Source organism: Cryptotermes secundus, unplaced genomic scaffold, assembly GCF_002891405.2.
Source record: "Cryptotermes secundus unplaced genomic scaffold, Csec_1.0 scaffold863, whole genome shotgun sequence".
NCBI classification, from domain to species: Eukaryota; Metazoa; Arthropoda; class Insecta; order Blattodea; family Kalotermitidae; genus Cryptotermes; species Cryptotermes secundus.
Window position 1 is genome coordinate 53532 of NW_019745095.1, and position 17996 is coordinate 71527.

General features: G+C 42.3%; 1 protein-coding gene across 2 annotated transcripts in view; it reads left to right on the forward strand.

Annotated features, from left to right (window-relative positions):
• Nucleotides 1-17996, forward strand: part of LOC111874983 (esterase E4) — a 96102-nt gene that overhangs the window by 46561 nt on the left and 31545 nt on the right. For both annotated transcript variants that reach the window (XM_023870911.2, XM_023870912.2), the window contains 2 exons: nt 14671-14856; nt 15717-15913. In XM_023870911.2, coding sequence (XP_023726679.1) covers nt 14671-14856; nt 15717-15913 — 383 coding nt within the window. The remainder of the gene's footprint in view (nt 1-14670; nt 14857-15716; nt 15914-17996) is intronic.

Below are 17996 nucleotides of genomic sequence, written 5' to 3' on the forward strand. Positions count from 1 at the left end.
GGAAGTTGCAAGTCTTTGTTACATTCTTCAGATATCCCAGTCTTTTGACTAAAAGACAGAAAAGTGAAAACATGGACTTTCTAGAAAGGCTTACTTACTTACTTACTTACTTACTCATGGAGCTAAGCCCTTCTTGAGGAGCCGCCAATTCTGCAGCTACTCAAGAATTTTCCAGCATTTTATGGAACCCGGAAGTTCATCACCGTCTCCACAAGAGCCCTCCACTGGTCCCTATCCTGAGCCAGATTTGTCCAATCCACACCATTCTAGAAAGGCTACAGGGTAAATTTATTTTTTCCCAATTCATTGACAAGCCCTGCCTTTGGAGCTGAAAGGAAATATTGTCCTTTCTGTGGCTGGAACCAAACGCTTGTATTGCAGCTGAGATGCAAAGTGCATACAGTGTTGTATATGTATTATACCAGAGTTGTATATGGCAATACCTGGTATAAACTGGGGTATATTTATATTTATATAGGGAACACCTAGTACGTAGTGAGCTGTTGTATAAAGTAACCGACTTAATAGGGATTATTGCAAGTGAGATGCTTAAAAATGAAGGAAGGTGAACAATTAAAATAACTAATTTAAGTTCATGAAGTGAGGAAGAGACTATAATATGACGAAATATTAAAAGATTGTAACTCGACTTCTCACCCGTATTATCATACCAAAATGTACTTGTTTTCAACTAGAAGACAATGACACTCGTGCACTCTCCGGCCTCATAAATTTTGTCAAGTTCAATCAAAGTCCAGGAGGGACGCACATACTGTAAGCAAGAGAATGTTCTGCAAGTTCTAAGCTGATGCAATGTAAGTTTAAGCTGATGTAATGTATGACGTTATTAAATAAATAAGGAGGAAGGAATATATACGCCCGATTTGGCGTTACAAGACGCTTTTTCGATCACGACAGTCTACGATCCGTGAGGACTAATTGTCTGATAGAGGAAGTCGGTGACTGCCCAGGTTTAGGCAGTGTGTAAAACTGTTGTCTTAAATGTATATTTTCCTGTAAGCGTTGCGTTTTAATAGTTGTACATTAAACCACCTAGCTCTACCTCTGCTGTTACTTGAAGCGACCCCGTATTGACTCCCGAGGGAACCGCTCGCCCTAGCCAACCTGTCTTGCTACTGGGATACGACATCAGGTTTCTCTGAGTTCACAGTGAATTTGAATATTGTAGTTTAATTTTATAATACAAGGGCAATGAAACGTTGTTTGGAACACGATGAAATTGAAAGGCAGTGCTAGACATGCGGCGTGGGACTGTGCTTCCTCGGGAGCTTCAAGGAGTATTACACAAAGGCGAGATTCAGTTACATGATGCGGGAGTTGGAGTCTGTATATACGTCGAGCACATAACAGCAAAAAGTATATGTATATTGAATTTTAATCTATTTAAAACAAAATATATAAGATTGTGCATGCGCTTCTACTAGCGGTGTGTGTCCGCTTCCGCTAGCGGGTGTATTCGGGAGAGCACTGTTAAGTGCTGAATGTTCGTAATGTAAGGATTAAGTTTCTCTTATTTAATTATCTTGAAACCCGAGAAACGTATAGACATGGTGTACTGAACTTGAAACTTGTGCTTCATTTCTGTACACAGCGTTTGTCTAAAATGTGTTTCACTTTTATAAGTATTTAGCGACGTATGCTCTAGATAGCCAAAGAAACGATTTCTACCAAAACCGGAATTTGTGAACATATGTCAGCAAAACTCCCAAGTTAGGTGGGCCCCTTGTCACCACGGCACGGCGCGTCCTCAAGTTGCGGATGGAGGAGACGCCCTTAAGGTATGGAGGGAAGCTGTGAATATATTGAATAAGCAGTCGCGGACAGCCGACAAGGGGTGGCCCTCCAGTTTGGGGGTTGGGAGTGTGGCTAATAACTCCTCACCAAAAAAAATTACTTTCTTACTAAAATGAACATAAACCCTCGGACCTGGAAGGATTCCTTGAATAAACGACCAAAGCTAAGGAAAATGGATAAGAGATTTTGCACTTGTAATGTTCGGAGTCTGTATATGGCAGGTTCGCTCAGGGCAGTGGCAGAAGAACTCTTATAATATAAGTTAGATTTAGCGGGAGTAGAAGAAGTCAGATGGGATGGAGGCGGCATCGCACCAGCAGGAGACTACATTTTTCTATGGAAAGGGGAATGAAAATCATGAATTAGGTACAGGTTTTTTCGTACATAAGAGAATCGTATCAGCAGTTAAGAGGGTAGAGTTCGTTAGTGATAGGATATCATATATAATACAAAAAGGTCGCTGATGTGATATCATTGTTATGAATGTTCACGCCCCAAAAGAAGATAAAATTGATTACATAAAGGATAGATTCTATGAAGAACTAGAACATGTATTTCATAAATTCCCGAAGTACAATATTATATTTCAGCATCCTGTTACACTCACACAATATATATGGATAAACACCGTCTTAAGTGCAACAAACTTTTATTGTAGTTTTTACTTCTTTTCCTCCTCCACACTACATGTTTCGGCCCTAAATGGCCATCATCAGGTGTGTATCACTCACGTAGCTGTTACACTGCTTTTTAAAATTTAAAATTACCAGTCTTTCTAATTGTATAAAATCTTTGTTAATCTACACGCGTCGATTTGATTTTTAAATTAGCACTTTTTAAAACTTAATTCAAGTTAAAATGTCTATAAGATCTCTGTTCTTTCTTTTTCAATTTTTAGTTAAAATTTTTTCAGGGTACATGCCCTATATCTACGGTGCTGCAGCGGCCACTTCTTGTTTTTATCGTTGTTCATGTGTTGTCTGTAATATACAAATATTCCTGTTACTATCTTATGTTATGTCATGTTATGTTATTCTTATATGTTTATACTGTTATTTGTACTTACTCAGTGTAGGCGCTCTCTGTGTGTGTCGCTGCTTATCTTTAATACGTTTGCTGTCTGGTGTACTGTGTGCTGTGTTTTATGTTCGTGAGTGTTGGAGGGGGAATGGGTAGTGGGGGGAGGGAGGTACCGTTAGCTTGTATAGATTTCGTATATAGTGTGGAGGAGGAAAAGAAGTAAAAACTACAATAAAAGTTTGTTGCATTTAAGACGGTGTTTATCCATATATATTCCCGAAGTACCCTATGAAAACTCACGGGATTTCAATGCCAGAGTAGGGAGGGAAGACATTTTCAAACCAACAATTGGGAATGAGAGTTTACATGAAATTAATAATGATAATGGAGTTAGAGTAGCCTCTAAGAGCCGTGCGACACAGTATGTGGGACCTTTAAAGTATAGCCGAATGGCCGTGCGACACCATATGGGGACGCGCAGTCCACTCGTGCGCACAGTGTTTTAAAATTTAATTTTAAGATAGAAGTGCTTGTTCTACTTATATTATTTTTGGGCACCAGCTTTAGAAGTATACAGTCTTCCCTCCTGCGTCATCTAACTGAATGTTGCATCTGACTGAATGCAGAGTCGATGTCACAATTCGTGCAATTCGTCCGAATGTAAGTCCGTTTTCCACTCGAAGAGCACACACGCAACCTCAGTCTTGCATTAGCAGGAAGTCAGGCAATGTTGCCGAGTTGCCTCCTCTAATCATAACGCTTATAAAACATCGCACCATTTGGCACGGAAAAAGCCGAATTTGATAGGCAGCTGATAATTGACATCGATTCAGAATGCGGTACATACGACTCTGAAAGTGGGCGGAAGCAAGGGGGCAATGCGGGGGCCATTCTAAGAAGTCTAACAGTACTACTTGTGTGGCAGATATACACAGGCAGATTTTCTGAGGGACGTGACATCACTCCTGTATACAGTCGGAGTGCTATGAAAACATTAACATTTCCTACCCTTTTGCCAGATAAGACAGTACCAGTAAGATTGATGTCAGCAGATGCATTTATACTGCAGAAACGTTTTGTGCACAAACTGTATGCATATTTGCGGACAGACGCTCGAAATTGGGGAAAAAAAATCGAATCAGTGTAACGATTTCTACATATTTTAAAATATGTAAATTACAATATCTGATTCTCTATTCTTTCTAGATAAAAGTAGCGTTTATTTCGTTTGTTGTGGAAATCACAGCATTTTCAGTAACATGCTTACAATTTTTAATACTCTAAAATGGCGGGCATTTAAATTAACTCCGGCCTGCTGCCATTATCGGAATTTAAATAGCCCGTCTCATACAGGGTAGTGAACTTTGTCACATAAAAATCTTACTGTCAAAAGTATAATGTTCCCACATAGTAACATCCATAAATTTATTTGGACATCTCCTGATGGGAAGATACACAATCAAATAGACCATATTTTGATAGATTGGAGACGGCACTCAGGTATACTTGATGTCTGATCATTCAGGGCAGCACATTGTGATACCGACCACTACCGGGTGGTGGCAAGGCTAGGGAAAGACTGGTAGTGAGCAAACAAAAACACACAGAGTTCATATGGAGTGGTTCAATCACAAGAAATTAAATTAAGTAGAGGGTATAGAGCAGTAGTGTGTTGAAATCTCAAACAGATTAACGGCTTTGGAAAACTTGGAAACTGAGATGGATATAAATAAAGCTTGGGAAACTCTTAGCTAGAATATAAAAAATGTCTGCCAAAGGGAGTGTAGGTTATTATGAACCATAGAAGCATAAGCCATGGTTCGATGAAGGATGCTTAAATTATTAGATCAAAGAAAGCAGGCCAAATTGCTGTGGTTACAGGATCCAAGCGAGTTTATTGGGGATAATCTGAACAATATAAGACGTGAAACCAGCAGGAATTTCGGGAACAAAAAGAGGGAATATCTGAAAGACAAAATTGATGAGCTTGCAATGAATAGTAAGAACAAGAATATTAGAGACCTGTATAGAGGAATAAGTGACTTTAAGACGGGTTACCAACATAGAAGAAACTTGGTGATAGATGAGAATGGTGATCTGCTTGAAGATTCCCACAATATTTTGAATAGGTGGAGGAAATACTTCTCTAAGTTACTGAATGTACATAGGGTCAGTGATGTTAGGCAGACAGAAATCGATACAGCTGAGCCGTTAATACCTGAGTTAATACCCTTTTGAGTTTGAAAGTGCTATTGCAAAATTGAAACGGTATAAAGCGCCAGGTAGTGATCAAATTCCGGCAGAACTTATTCAAGCAGGAGGTGAAATATTTCGTTCTAAGATCCACAATTTAATTACTTCAATTTGGCATAAGGAAAAACTGCCTGATCAGTGGAAGGAGTCTATTATTGTACTAGTTCACAAGAAGGGTGATGAAACTGAAAGTAGTAATTATCGGGGATATCACTGCTATCATCTTCATATAAAATTTTGTCCAATATTCTTCTCTCAAAGTTAAGTCCATATATAGATGAAATTATTGGGGATCATCAGTGTGGGTTTCGACGTAACAGATCAACTACAGATCAGATCTTTTGCATTCGTCAGATATTGGAGAAAAATTGGGAGTACAATGAGACAGTACATCAGCTATTCATAGACTTCAAGAGAGCCTATGATTCAGTTAGGAGGGAAGTATTGTACAATATTCTAATAGAGTTTGGGATACCAAAGAAACTAGTTAGATTGATAAAATATTTTTAAACGAAACTTATAGTAAAGTCCATGCAAGTAAATATTTGTCTGATATATTTCCTATCCAGAATGGTCTAAAGATTCGGCCACACAGAGGGCTATGTACTTGATGCACGCTACGTACGCTATGTTCGCTATACGAACAGGAAAATATCTCCCGTTACTGCCAATTTGACTGGCCACACAGACTTCCGTACGCTACGTACTCTGCGTCGCAGAGTGTACACAGCGTACGTAGGGAACTTAGCTTAGCGCTCTGTGTGGCAGAACCTTAAAACAAGGAGATGCTCTATCGCCACTAATTTTCAACTTTGCTTTAGAATATTCCATTAGGAAGGTCGAGGGAAACCAGATTGCACTGAAATTATACGGGACATATCAGATGTTGTTCTGTGCCGATGATGTGAATCTTCTGGGTGATAATGTAGATACCATAAAGAAAAGTACACAAACTTTAATTGACGAAAGTAAAGAGGTTGGTCTATAAGTAAATACTGAGAAAAATAAGTATATGTTTCTGTCTCATCACCAAAATGCAAGGCAAAATCTTGATATAAAAATAAGAAACAGATGTTTTGAAAATGTGGCTCAATTCAGATATTTGGGGACAACGATAACAAATCGAAACCTAATTCAGGAGGAAATTAAGGGGAGATTTAACTCGGGTAATGCTTGCTACCATTAAGTCCAGTACCTTTGGTCTTCTCGTCTGTTGTCCAAAGACGTAATAATTAGAATATACAAAAGTATAATTTTGCCTGTGGTTCTGTATGGGTGTGAAACTTGGTCTCTGACATTAAGGGAGGAACATAGACTGAGGGTGTTTGAGAACAGGGTGTTGAGAATAATTGGACCGAAGAGAGATGAAGTGACTGGAGGTTGGAGAAAGTTGCATAATGAGGAACTTCATAGCTTGTACTCTTCTCCAAGTATAATTAGAATGACCAAGTCAAGGAGGTTGAGGTGGGCAGAGCATGTGGCACGAATGGGGAAGATGAGGAATGCCTATAGGATATTGGTGAGAAAGCCAGAAGGAAAGAGACCATTGGGAAGATCAATGCGTAGGTGGGTGGACAATATTAAAATGGATCTTAGAGTGATAGAATGGGATGGCTTGGATTGGATTGATCTAGCTCAGGATAGAGACAAGCGGAGGGCTCTTGTTAACATGGTAGTGAACTTTCGGATTCCATAAAATTCTGGGAGATCCTTGAGTAGCTTCAGAATTGGCAGCTCCTCCAGAAGGTCTCAGCTCCATGAGTCAGTAAGTAAATGTCACCAAAACACATCAGTATACAATATCAGACAGCCAGGCAGCGTGAGGGGCAGAAGTAATATGCACGCTTCAGTGTGTCGACTGCACACGTAGAAAGGGCCCCATCGCTTCCTGTCCTTTCTCCGTAATCGCCCTTTCCTTTTGTATGATTTGAAGTTCTCACGGTGGTGAGTATGAAGAATACCATCTTATATTAGACGCCGTTTAGTCTTGTAGAACTAAACTTCACATCTCGGAAGTTAATAATCTTTTTTTTGTTTATTTCATCGTAAATAACATCTGCACTGCAGCTGAAACAATGTCGTTAATTAATCTATAAGTCTAGCAACAATTGTAAACAATAATGGGATTTCTCGGAATCAAATTTTCCTTACAGTTTCTTTTACTTTAAAATTATATACAAAGCATTTTCTTTGTTGTCTGGCAATTTACATCTTGTACAACTTCTTCATTATTGAAAGCATTCATACTAAACTGTCACAGATCATCTGCACATAGAAAATTTGTTTATTGCACTAACTCGTGTTCCAGGTCATATCTCCGAAGATCAGGAGCTTGACGCAAGTGAAGAATAAATTTGTTCAGAACCTTGGCTACAATTTCTGCAAAAATGGCAGCAGTCTCTGATTGCATGGCAGTTTCAGTTCCCGAAATATATGCAGATTTGTCTAAAACGCCCTACCCTCCAAGTACCTCTACAGTAAATATCCACAAGGGTTTAAATCCAGTAAGATTGGTGACAATGTAAGTCCATTCAGTGGCTCAGGCAGCTGGTCCGGCTGGACTCTCTCTCCTCAGACGTCATGGAGGAGGCGGCGTACGGCATTGTTGGTATGAAAGGCAGTAGCTTCACAATGGGAGCTGTGATACCCTCAAGTACAGCGATCGGAAGTGGTTGACTTCTTATCTTATCGTGCCGTATGTAACGCGACACATTCAATTGCTTACTAGCGAAATTCTACTCTACATTTCCAAATGACTTCATGCTTTTCTTCTTTACTTATGTTTATGGACTGTTCAATGTTTAGGCGTGCTTTACAAAGTGAAGATTAGATCGCCTTATGTGGTGATTATGTTCATCCGCCTTTATGCCTGTCGGTCTTTCTATGTTCAATGTCAGGGACAATGAATTTCGGCAGAATTTATTTAAATTCAATAAGAAATCTTTCACTTAAATTTGTCGAGTAATTCCGAATTAGAACCATATTAAACCTCAGTGTGTCATGTAGACCCGTTGCAAGGCAACGACAGCGAAATAACCAGTTATACAACAACCGCTGTTAGGTAATGTCTCTGTAAACAATGGTCCAAGAGGAGCAAGCAACAACAGAAAAAAATGGTATATATGCTTTCTGTGCGGTCCTTGTCGAGATGTTATAAGCAGGACAACATAGATGAGTTAGTCATCCGTTGAGAGAGGATATGGTAGGTGAGTGAGTGAATGAGTTAGTTAGATGAATGCTGCCGTTCAGTCGTTTTGTGAGATGTTGCTGTTAGGATCTGGAAGCTAAGGCCGGGGAATATTCGGGAATCCTGCTGTTGGAAACCGCTACCAAGCACAGGCTAATGAAGACATAACTTTGCACACTAGTATATGTGTGTAAGAGTGAATTGAAGAGATTAGTCACGCGCTGTATCAAGGGTTGCAATAAATCCGGTCATCAATCCAAAACCCGTCTATAGTCACTCAGTATACGTGACAGTAATAAATCCTCTTATGTATGGCCATAATTGGACAGTTCCTTGTATCCAGTACTTTTACCGCCCTTCTCTTCGTCGTCTTTGCTCAGTGAGACTTCAATCCTCTCGAGTTTGTCGTCACTTGTTACCGTCCTTCACGTTCGCCCCTTTGTGGTCTCCACTTGCATCCACCGCTTCCTGTTGCTTTCTGGTTCAGGGTAGGATGTGGGATTGCCTGAATTTGAATTTTTATGGGCGCCAGTGGACTTGGGTGAAATCCACGAGTTTGGAACGGGGAAAACAAAGGTGGGGATATGGAAACGCGGACGTTTGGGGTTCCGACTGCTCAGACGATAGGACGAGATTCTGTATCAGGGCGACTAATGGGCCTTGCTCACACAAGGAGAGAGAAAACACTAAAAAACTCGCACTTCACCAACACTGTTGCTCTTTATTGTAGATGTGCACTAGAATTACACATTGCGAGGCCGTAGCACTTGGACTTTGTACACCGGACTCGGCCAACACCAATTTAACGTCCGGGAGGTTACTCCTTTTACTCCCTTTTTGCTACTCACTCCTGTTACTCACTCTTGGTGTCTCACCGCTCTTATTCCCTTGTAATGACTTGTAATGACTGACTGCTCTGGAGAGGCAGAAGTCCCACGGTTCCGGGAACGCCTGGATTCCTCTCCTCTGAAATTTTGCTGATTGGCTGAACCTAAAATTTGGGCATTTCTTTCATTTGCATTCAGCCAATCCCTAACCAGATCCATATTAATTTGGGCCTAAGTACAACACGGTCCCCCTGACAGCTCTCAAATAAATGGAGGTACGCTAACGATCGCTCAGTACGCCCCTTCGAAAATTATTGCGACTCGTATCTGTCAAGTCTCAAATTTTCAAAGACTCGAACCGTCGAAGTTAAGCATTGAAATCCCCAGAAAACACAGCGGGATACTTCCTGCTCCGTTCTGGGTTTTCAAGTGACCTGCAGCTTGCTTGTCCCTCAGAAAGACCAGATGTTGTCGTTGGCGTCTGCTGGTGCTGGGGTCAATTCTGTATCATCTATTGTTAACAGTAGTACAGTTCGTTTACATGTAGTACATTGTAATTAAGAATGTAAATCAACAACATTGCTGAGGTTCCTGCATGGTGCGGTTACAGTACATCAGACAAATCTGGTTTACACCATAGCGATTTATGATAAGGTCTAGTTTCGAGAAATAGAATTCTCTATGCAACACACAAATCGTTTCACACACTTCGCAGAATTCTTGATTGAAGGCTTTTACTTGATTTCCATTTTCTGAAAAAAGAAAAAAGTGTTGAACATCAGATAACGCCTTTAGTGATTTTGTATGCTACATTAGAAGATCCCCCCATCCTGTCCTCTTATGCTGACTTACGTAGCACGCAGGCACACAGTACACATATTTCTTCCTGAAACTGCTCTTAAGCTGCATTTAACTTCATAAATATTACTCATAATGCACAAGGGCGCAAATCACGTTAATTTTTTCCCGATTACTTATTATTTTATAGTTTTGTATTTATCCAATAACAAAATCAGGAGATATGGGATGGGTGTGATATATAGCATGCATAGGAGAAGAGAGCAATGCTTACAAATTTGTGGAAGGGAAATATGATGGAATGAATCTATTTGAATGCCTAGGATATTGAGGGAGATATTGTGAAGGTAAATCTTCAAGAAATAGTGTTTCATAGTTTGGGCTTGATTCATAGGGCTAAGGACAGAGGACATTGTCGGGCTCTTATGAATATGCTGGAATAGTTTGAGTAGCTGAGTAACTATTAACTTCTTAAGAAGGACTCACCGAACAAGTTGATATAGTGCTGATGCTCTAGTGCTCTAGAATATTGTGGCGTGCCGCCAGAAATCCGGAATGGTTAAGGAGATCAGAGTTGATTTCCTAGGCAACGACATACGTTCCCACGACAGCGGCTAAGGATCAGAACGCTAGCAATTCCTAGCAGTGGAGTTTCCACCGTTACACACGAATTGCTGAAACAGCATTTCGATAGCAGCGAGCGAAATGAATCCTTCGACATGGTATTCCCTATCAAGTCCGCCTGCAAGTTATAAAAGCCCAGCTTCGGCGAGAACAGTTAGGTCCCTCCTAGAGAGGAATGGACTGCTATTCAGGTGCTGCAGGCCTTAAAAGTCATCCCTCTGGGAAATCCAACGCAATTGCTGATTGGAAATTCGGTTCATGCCCCGCACGATCTGTGCGACGATAATAATGAAGAGCGGGTGAAGGCTACAGTTCAAGCTATGCTCGAAACCGTAGACGACACCCCCTCAAAGAATCAGAACATGTGACGTACAAAAATTGATAAATTCCTTGAAATTGAGAAAGGCCTGTGGAATTGACGGCATCCAAAATAAATGCCTGAGGCAACTTCCAAGGCGACCATTGGTTCACCTAACTCATTTATTTAATCACTGCCTTCAGCTTTCTCATTTTCCAACTACTTGGAAGGAAGCAAAAGTAATAACTTTACCTAAACCCGGTAAAGACCCGAAATTCCCGCAAAATTTACGTCCGATCAGCCTCCTGTCCACGACAGGAAACTATTCGAAAAAGTAATTCTGAAATTACTACAAAAACATATTGAAGAAAGAGGCATGCTCAACGCAAATCAGTTTGGTTTTCGTCTATGTCACAGCATGACATTGCAATGCATGAGACTGGGTGACCACGTAACCCTTAATTTCAACAATAAAATGTCTACGGCCGCGGTATTCTTGGACATCGAAAAAGCCTTTGATACCACGAGGCACTCAGGATTGCTGTATAAGTTATCAAAATTGGAATTCTCGAACAGTTTGATCAAACTTATTGGGTCCTTTCTTTCTCAACGTAAATTCAGGCTTTCGGTTGAAGGCGAAATGTCAATCCCAAGGGAAATGCAAGCAGGGGTGCAACAAGGTTCAGTCCTTTCCCCTAACATTTTCAAGTTGTACATAAATGATGCCCCCTAAACACAAGGTGTTCACATGTCCCTCTTTGCTGACGACACCTGTCTGTATGCGACAGATCGCCAGGAGGGTTTTATTGTCAGAAATTTCCAGCGCGGTCTCAGCTCAATGGAGACCTGGTGTGAACGCTGGAATATTAAAATTAATTAAGACAAAACTGAGGGGGTCTACTTCTCTCATGGTCGTCGACCGCCTGAGCCTTGTCTGACTCTTAATGGAAGAAATATTCCATTTGTAAATAGTGCAAAATATCTAGGTGTAATATTCGGTAAGAGAGTTATATGGAAATTGCACATAGAAATGATCGAAGCCCAGGCCTTCAGAACATTCATTAGGGTATATTCCCTATTCAAAAGGGAGCGATTGAGCGCTAACATTAAACTGACCCTCCACAAAGCTCTTATTAGATCCGTAATGACTTATGCTAGTCTCGCCTGGGAGTTTGCGGCAGACACCCATCTAGTAAAATTGCAGAGCCCTCAAAACAAGGTCCGAGAATTGCACATGGCATTCAAAATACCGTACATATATGACTATATGACAAAATTAAGCAGGCAACAAGCAGAAGTCGTACAGAATCATGAAAATGAGAATGTTCGCAACATCGGACAAGGTGAAGTATAAGAGGCTTAAACTTGGCGGCGGTCAGGCATACGACCGTTCAAGTGACTAGACTGCCGTGGTAGTGAATACTACTAGAAATACGGCATAATCTGCTGTACTGAGCCTGGATTGACAGAGGCCTTGTATATATTGTTCACAGAAATAGGAATTAAGATTAAATCTGTAAATATATGTAAATACTGACAGTGAACTTACTAATACGGACTAAAACTGACAAATGACAGACCCGACCTCTTGTCAGAGAGGGCGCCCCAAATGGACAGGACAGTATCGTTCATATGAAAAAGAAACCAAAAAAAAGTCTGGTCATGAGCCCTACCCGGGGCTCGACACCAAGACAGACAGACTGACTGACCGTCAGTCGCAATGTGACTTGGACTTCGACTTGGCCCAGTCAACTATTAAGTGTATCACCGACTAGAGCAGAAGCCAGCTCGCATGAGACAAAGGAAACAAAAGACTTCACCAAGAAGTAATTAGACAGTGCTGTAAGAAACGTCTGACGACGTTATATGTGGATGATAATTGTACTTGGAGGCGAAAAAGAGATTGGCCAATAAACATATTGCCCAGTTCCAAGACCCGCGTGAATTTTCTCTTCTCGTTATCTACGAAACACGTTACAATATGTTAAGAATTCAACAAATGTCTTAAATGGCGTAGCAATTTTAGGATAAGTTTAAATTTCCCTTTAGTGTGTGTAATAACAGCTAACAGCGAAACCTCGATGTTGACTCTTTATCCATTCGGCACAAGCCGACAGCTGGGACTTCTAAGTATCAAGTAATAGTGAATACCTGAATAAAAGTTGAATATCTGTTGATTACAGGCGAAATATTCAGCTTAAGCTTACTTATTTATTTTATCTAAATAATGGGACGTCTCCCGGAATTCTTTCGCTTTTCGAGACTATTAAATGAACAAGTTCAAAACAAAGAGAATACGTGCGAACATGCTATGCGCCTGTGCAGATACCAACTCACCTTGCTGCTCTGTTCGGTTTCCGAACCTGGTACCTTGCGAGTAAAAACCTCTCTATTTGCCATCCCAGTCAGTCAGTTTGGCCTGTCAGTTGTGTCAGCCTGTCGTAATATTAAGACTGCGACCTTCTGTGGTGTGTAGCTGCACAGTTCGGTGGATGCATATTGATTTACCAGACTAAACGGCTACATATTCCAGATGATCTTGATTTCATTTACTACCGCCATGAGAGCCTCAAATCCCACATAACCTTCACGTATTACATAAGAGGCAGGATGAGGCCTTCTTTTCTGGCGGTGATTCACTAAATCCTCAGTATGCGCAATGTAATTGCATTCTGCGACAAAAGGTACATAAGAAGTCTATGGCTCTATAGCCCTTTGTTGTGCTTTGACCGCTTTTCAGTTTCTTAATCCTATACTCAAGTCGGTAGGATTCCTTGCATGGGATCAGCCCGTCACAAGGCCTCTACCTATACACAGAAAAAACAAACCCAGGATAAACGCACACAGACATCAGCGGCTGGAGTGGGATTGGACCCCAATGTTTCAGTAGGTTAAGACTGTTCATGTCTTAGACTGCGCGGCCACTGTGCTGGGCTACGTAGAAATCTGGGTGCCCGAAATTGTAATGATGTTGTATATGGAGGTATAGTAGTGTCATATATAAAAATTTTAATAATGAAAGTAATTGTCATATGAAATAATTAGTAAATAAGTTAGAACTTGTAAGAATGTACTAGAAATAATTGGATGAAACTGTACAAACGAGATGCTGTAACTCGGACTTTCACCAAGGCTATTTGTAGATGTTTCCAGATTTATCTTGTTTTGTATTAAGAAATCGAGGGAAACAATTGACGTATAAACCCTCAAAACTTTCCATTCTCAACCGTAAACCGGATGCATTGGTAAAGGTGCGAGATGAGTGAGGAAAATACCCAAACAGATAATATGTACCAAACAAGCACAGCAGCACTGGAATCTTCCTTCATACAAAGTCCTCCTAATCAGATTGTATAAATACTGTATTTCCAAACAACGAAAATTACTCTTCATACTGAATGTATACGACGTGGAATCTGTGTCAGACGAAACTCTGTCGGCCTTGTGCGAAGGGTCTTACGTATTCCTGCTGTACCAGTTGATTGCATTTATTAAACTACCTTGCATTAAGTTTTCATTGCAGCAGTTCTCATCTCACCAGCAACGGATTCTCCCATTATCCGCTCGACCAAATCCCTCCGAATCCGTCTACTTATTCCCTTAGTCTACGGATACAACAATGAGAACACGCAGAGTGTCAGGCGTACCTGACAGGTTAGAAATCGCTGTTTGACTATCTGCTACTGTCTGCATTTTTCAGAACAAAATTATTAAATACATATTTTCATTCAGGAAGTTTGTGCTGGAAACTACGTGAAGCATTTTTGTTAATAAGGAAAGCAGACAGAATTTTTGGCCCGTATGCTGCCTGTAGCCTCACATTTAATGGCTTGAACCCGTGTCTATAGGTTTCCTGAGTACGGAAGATGCAGAGTGTCCGGGTAATAACGGAATGAAAGACCAGGTGGCAGCACTGCGCTGGGTACGTGACAACATCGCATCGTTCGGTGGAAACCCGAACAGCGTGACGATATTCGGTGAAAGTGCTGGAGGTGGCAGCACTCACTTTCACATGTTGTCACCTGCAAGCAAAGGTGAGATGTGCCGAAAATCTTACATCGAACTTGGAAACAACAATCGTTAAAATTCATCTGTGTCTATAAATTTAAAAGTAACTAGCAAACCTGCGTGGCACTGTCTGGGCTTAATGCATACGCAGACGAAACAAAAATTACCTGTAAATCCAGCAATGACAATTTGGGGGGGGGGGTCCACCGATGTGGATGGTATTTTGGGTATTGCTCCGTATCGTAATTACAACGAACCCATTGTTCGCACAATCCCAACTCATTTTATACAGACAGAGTAATGCGGGTATGCGGTGGCTTGGAGTAGACCACTTGCATGTATCCACGAGTCTAAACCCACCCCAGTGAGATCGTCAATTATCATGCCAGATTTTGGTAGGCATGTATACAACGTTGTGAAAATGAATAAAAACAGCAAACATTCTTCTTTAGGCAGAGAGAGATGGGGCCGGGTTTGTTCAGTCAGTGTGTAATTCGCTACCCGCTAGGCAACTGGGATTCCTTTTCCTGCAGGCTGATGTTTTTTTTTTTGACCAAGGTATCCCAACAGGGCGTGGGGTTCACCCAACCTCACATCCCATGAACACCGGGTCCTCTTTCCTCCAAGATTCAGCGTTAATGACTGAAGCTAACGAATGTCTTCTATCTTCTGCGAAAGTTAAGAATAGTTGGAACTACGCCATGCGTCTTCAAGGATTACACCTTCATAATTATGAATAGAATCCAGCTATCAAAATGCGTTAGAAAACTCATCACTTCCCTCGCAATCTAAAGCGAAACCAGCACTCGGAAATGTTCCGAGTTGTGGGAAAGTTTGACCTTAAACTAAGTCAGTCGAAATGCAAACATCATGCATTGATTTACAGGTTTATTCCAACGCGCTATCTCCCAGAGCGGCGTTGCTTCAAGCCCCTGGGTACTTACACCTCCAGGAAGACCGAAGTTACTGGCAGCATTAGTGGCAAGTGTGTTTAACTGTCCCGTTCAGCCGAGCTCCGAGCTGATCTCCTGCCTCAGAAAACAGGATGCCTACAAGTTATACGGAGCGGAATTTTCGATTCCAGTAAGTTCCAAATCCGATTCTGTGACGTCAACATAGACCGAAATGAGGGGTTGGAGTTATAGTCCCGGTAGAGTCAAGAATTTTCTCTTCTCCACGCCGTCCAGATCACCTTTGGAGTCCACCCAACCTCGTATCAAATGGGTACTGGGGGCTTTTTCTCCGGGGGTAAAGCGGCCGGGGCGTGAAACTGACCACTCACCTTCAGCTAGTGTCAAAGCGAAGAAAATTTGGATCTATACAACCACGTCTCAATACACCTTCACGGCGTAATGATTAATTAGTTAAGCACAAGGACAACTTAAATAATAGTGTAACGTGTTGCGTTACTGAAGACGCCGTAGAGATCGTCAATTGGTTTATTTAACAACCTACAAGTAACGGCTACAATTAATTATTACACAGATGCGGGGTTTCACTCTTTATAACCTTAATCGCAATAATCTGTTTATACTGTTGCGGGGTTTCACAACTTATAACCCTATTTGCAAATCAGTTCGCTCTATCTTCAGTAATCTACACGATTACAGCAGGGGAGCTATGTATCACTGTATCACACACTCCCAATTACACAGTTACACACACGTCCGGTTCATCTTTCCGCGACGGCTGCTATACTCCAACTGTAGTCTGCTCACTGAAGAACTGTTGATAACACATTCGCTCGACTACTACTTAACTCGGCGACTGCTACGTTACAACTGGCTCGTAGCTGCTGTGCAGTTCCCTCATATAGCCGCAGTGTTGCCTGTTGCGTGCCACGTCACAGTAGGAAGAGGTGCCGCGTCACCATGTTTGCGTATAGCCTAGCAACGCTGTTACCGCGCGGTGATGTAAGACGTTAACGTGCGGAGGGGGGAGGGGAGCGCTGACTCATCCGCCACCTCACTGTGGCCTAAGTTGCCACGTTACTGTTGGGTAGGGAGTGGTTCTCCGTTGCGCAACATGTCACACTGCTCCCTCCTTAAGGCTGTTCGTCCCGAATAACCTAACGGTACATCCCCGTTCCTTTGCTTCGGAGGCTGTTCTTGCAGCATCTGTTCTCCGGCCGTTACAACCGCTCCCTTCTGAAGACCAACTCGTCTCGAGCGGTTTCCAATCAGCTCGCCAGAAGATCCAGTTGTGTCCCATTCATCCATCACTTTCATTCTATGGCACATTCACTCTCTCTGGGGAGGCTGGTTCATCTACATTACCTGTTCCTCCTCTGCTTGAAGTCTTCTTTTCCGTTTTGGGGGCGGTCGACACTTCCACAGTGTCCAGTCTTTGTTTATGTCTTCCATGAGAAGTTCCTTATGTCGACGTAACAGCCCTTGATGCGTTGTTTGCACTGGCTGACGTCGTCGTTCCTCCTGGTCTTCCCGCCACTTGCTGGCATGAGACCGTGGCGCCAAGTCCTCTCTCCGGCATCCGAAGGTTCCCTGGGGAGTTTCGTTCTTGAAGTCGTTTCTTCAACGTCGTGCCACTGTCGTGCGACGGGATGTCTTTCTGCAGGGGGCAGCCAACTTCTTCTGGGGTCCACTCTTTTCCCGCGTCGAATTCTTGATATTCCGCTTCTTTCGGTCCCTACGCCTTTTATTCTTCAGTTCTCCGACCGGCATTACTTCGGCGTCTTGTATGGGTACCTCTCGTAACCCTGCTGCCTCAGGTTTCCTGTTCGCTGAGGCCGGCTTTTCTCCTTCTGGACGTGCCTCTGTTTCTCGGCAGGCCATCGTCACTCCGACCGGTATCACTATGGGGACCTCCTCTTGTTGTGCCGCCGCAGGTTTCGTGTCCACTGAGGCCGGCTTTCCTTCTTGTAGACGTGCCTCTATCTCTTGGCAGGCCGTCATCTCATTGTGGTTGGCATTCACCCTTTTGACGGTGAGTGCGTAGTGTGGGGCCTTAATGCGTATGCCGGCATTTGCCCTCCGCCGCCGGCCGTGGCTCGTTTCCCGACGGTTGGGTACCCTTCCTGTTCGTAGGGCAGTTATTCGCGAAGTGGCCCAGTTTTCCACAACTCCAGCACCCTGATTGTCTTCGGTCTCCTCGATGGGTGGGGGACGATCGGTGCTTCCGGTATGTCTTGGTGCTACCTTCGTGAGGT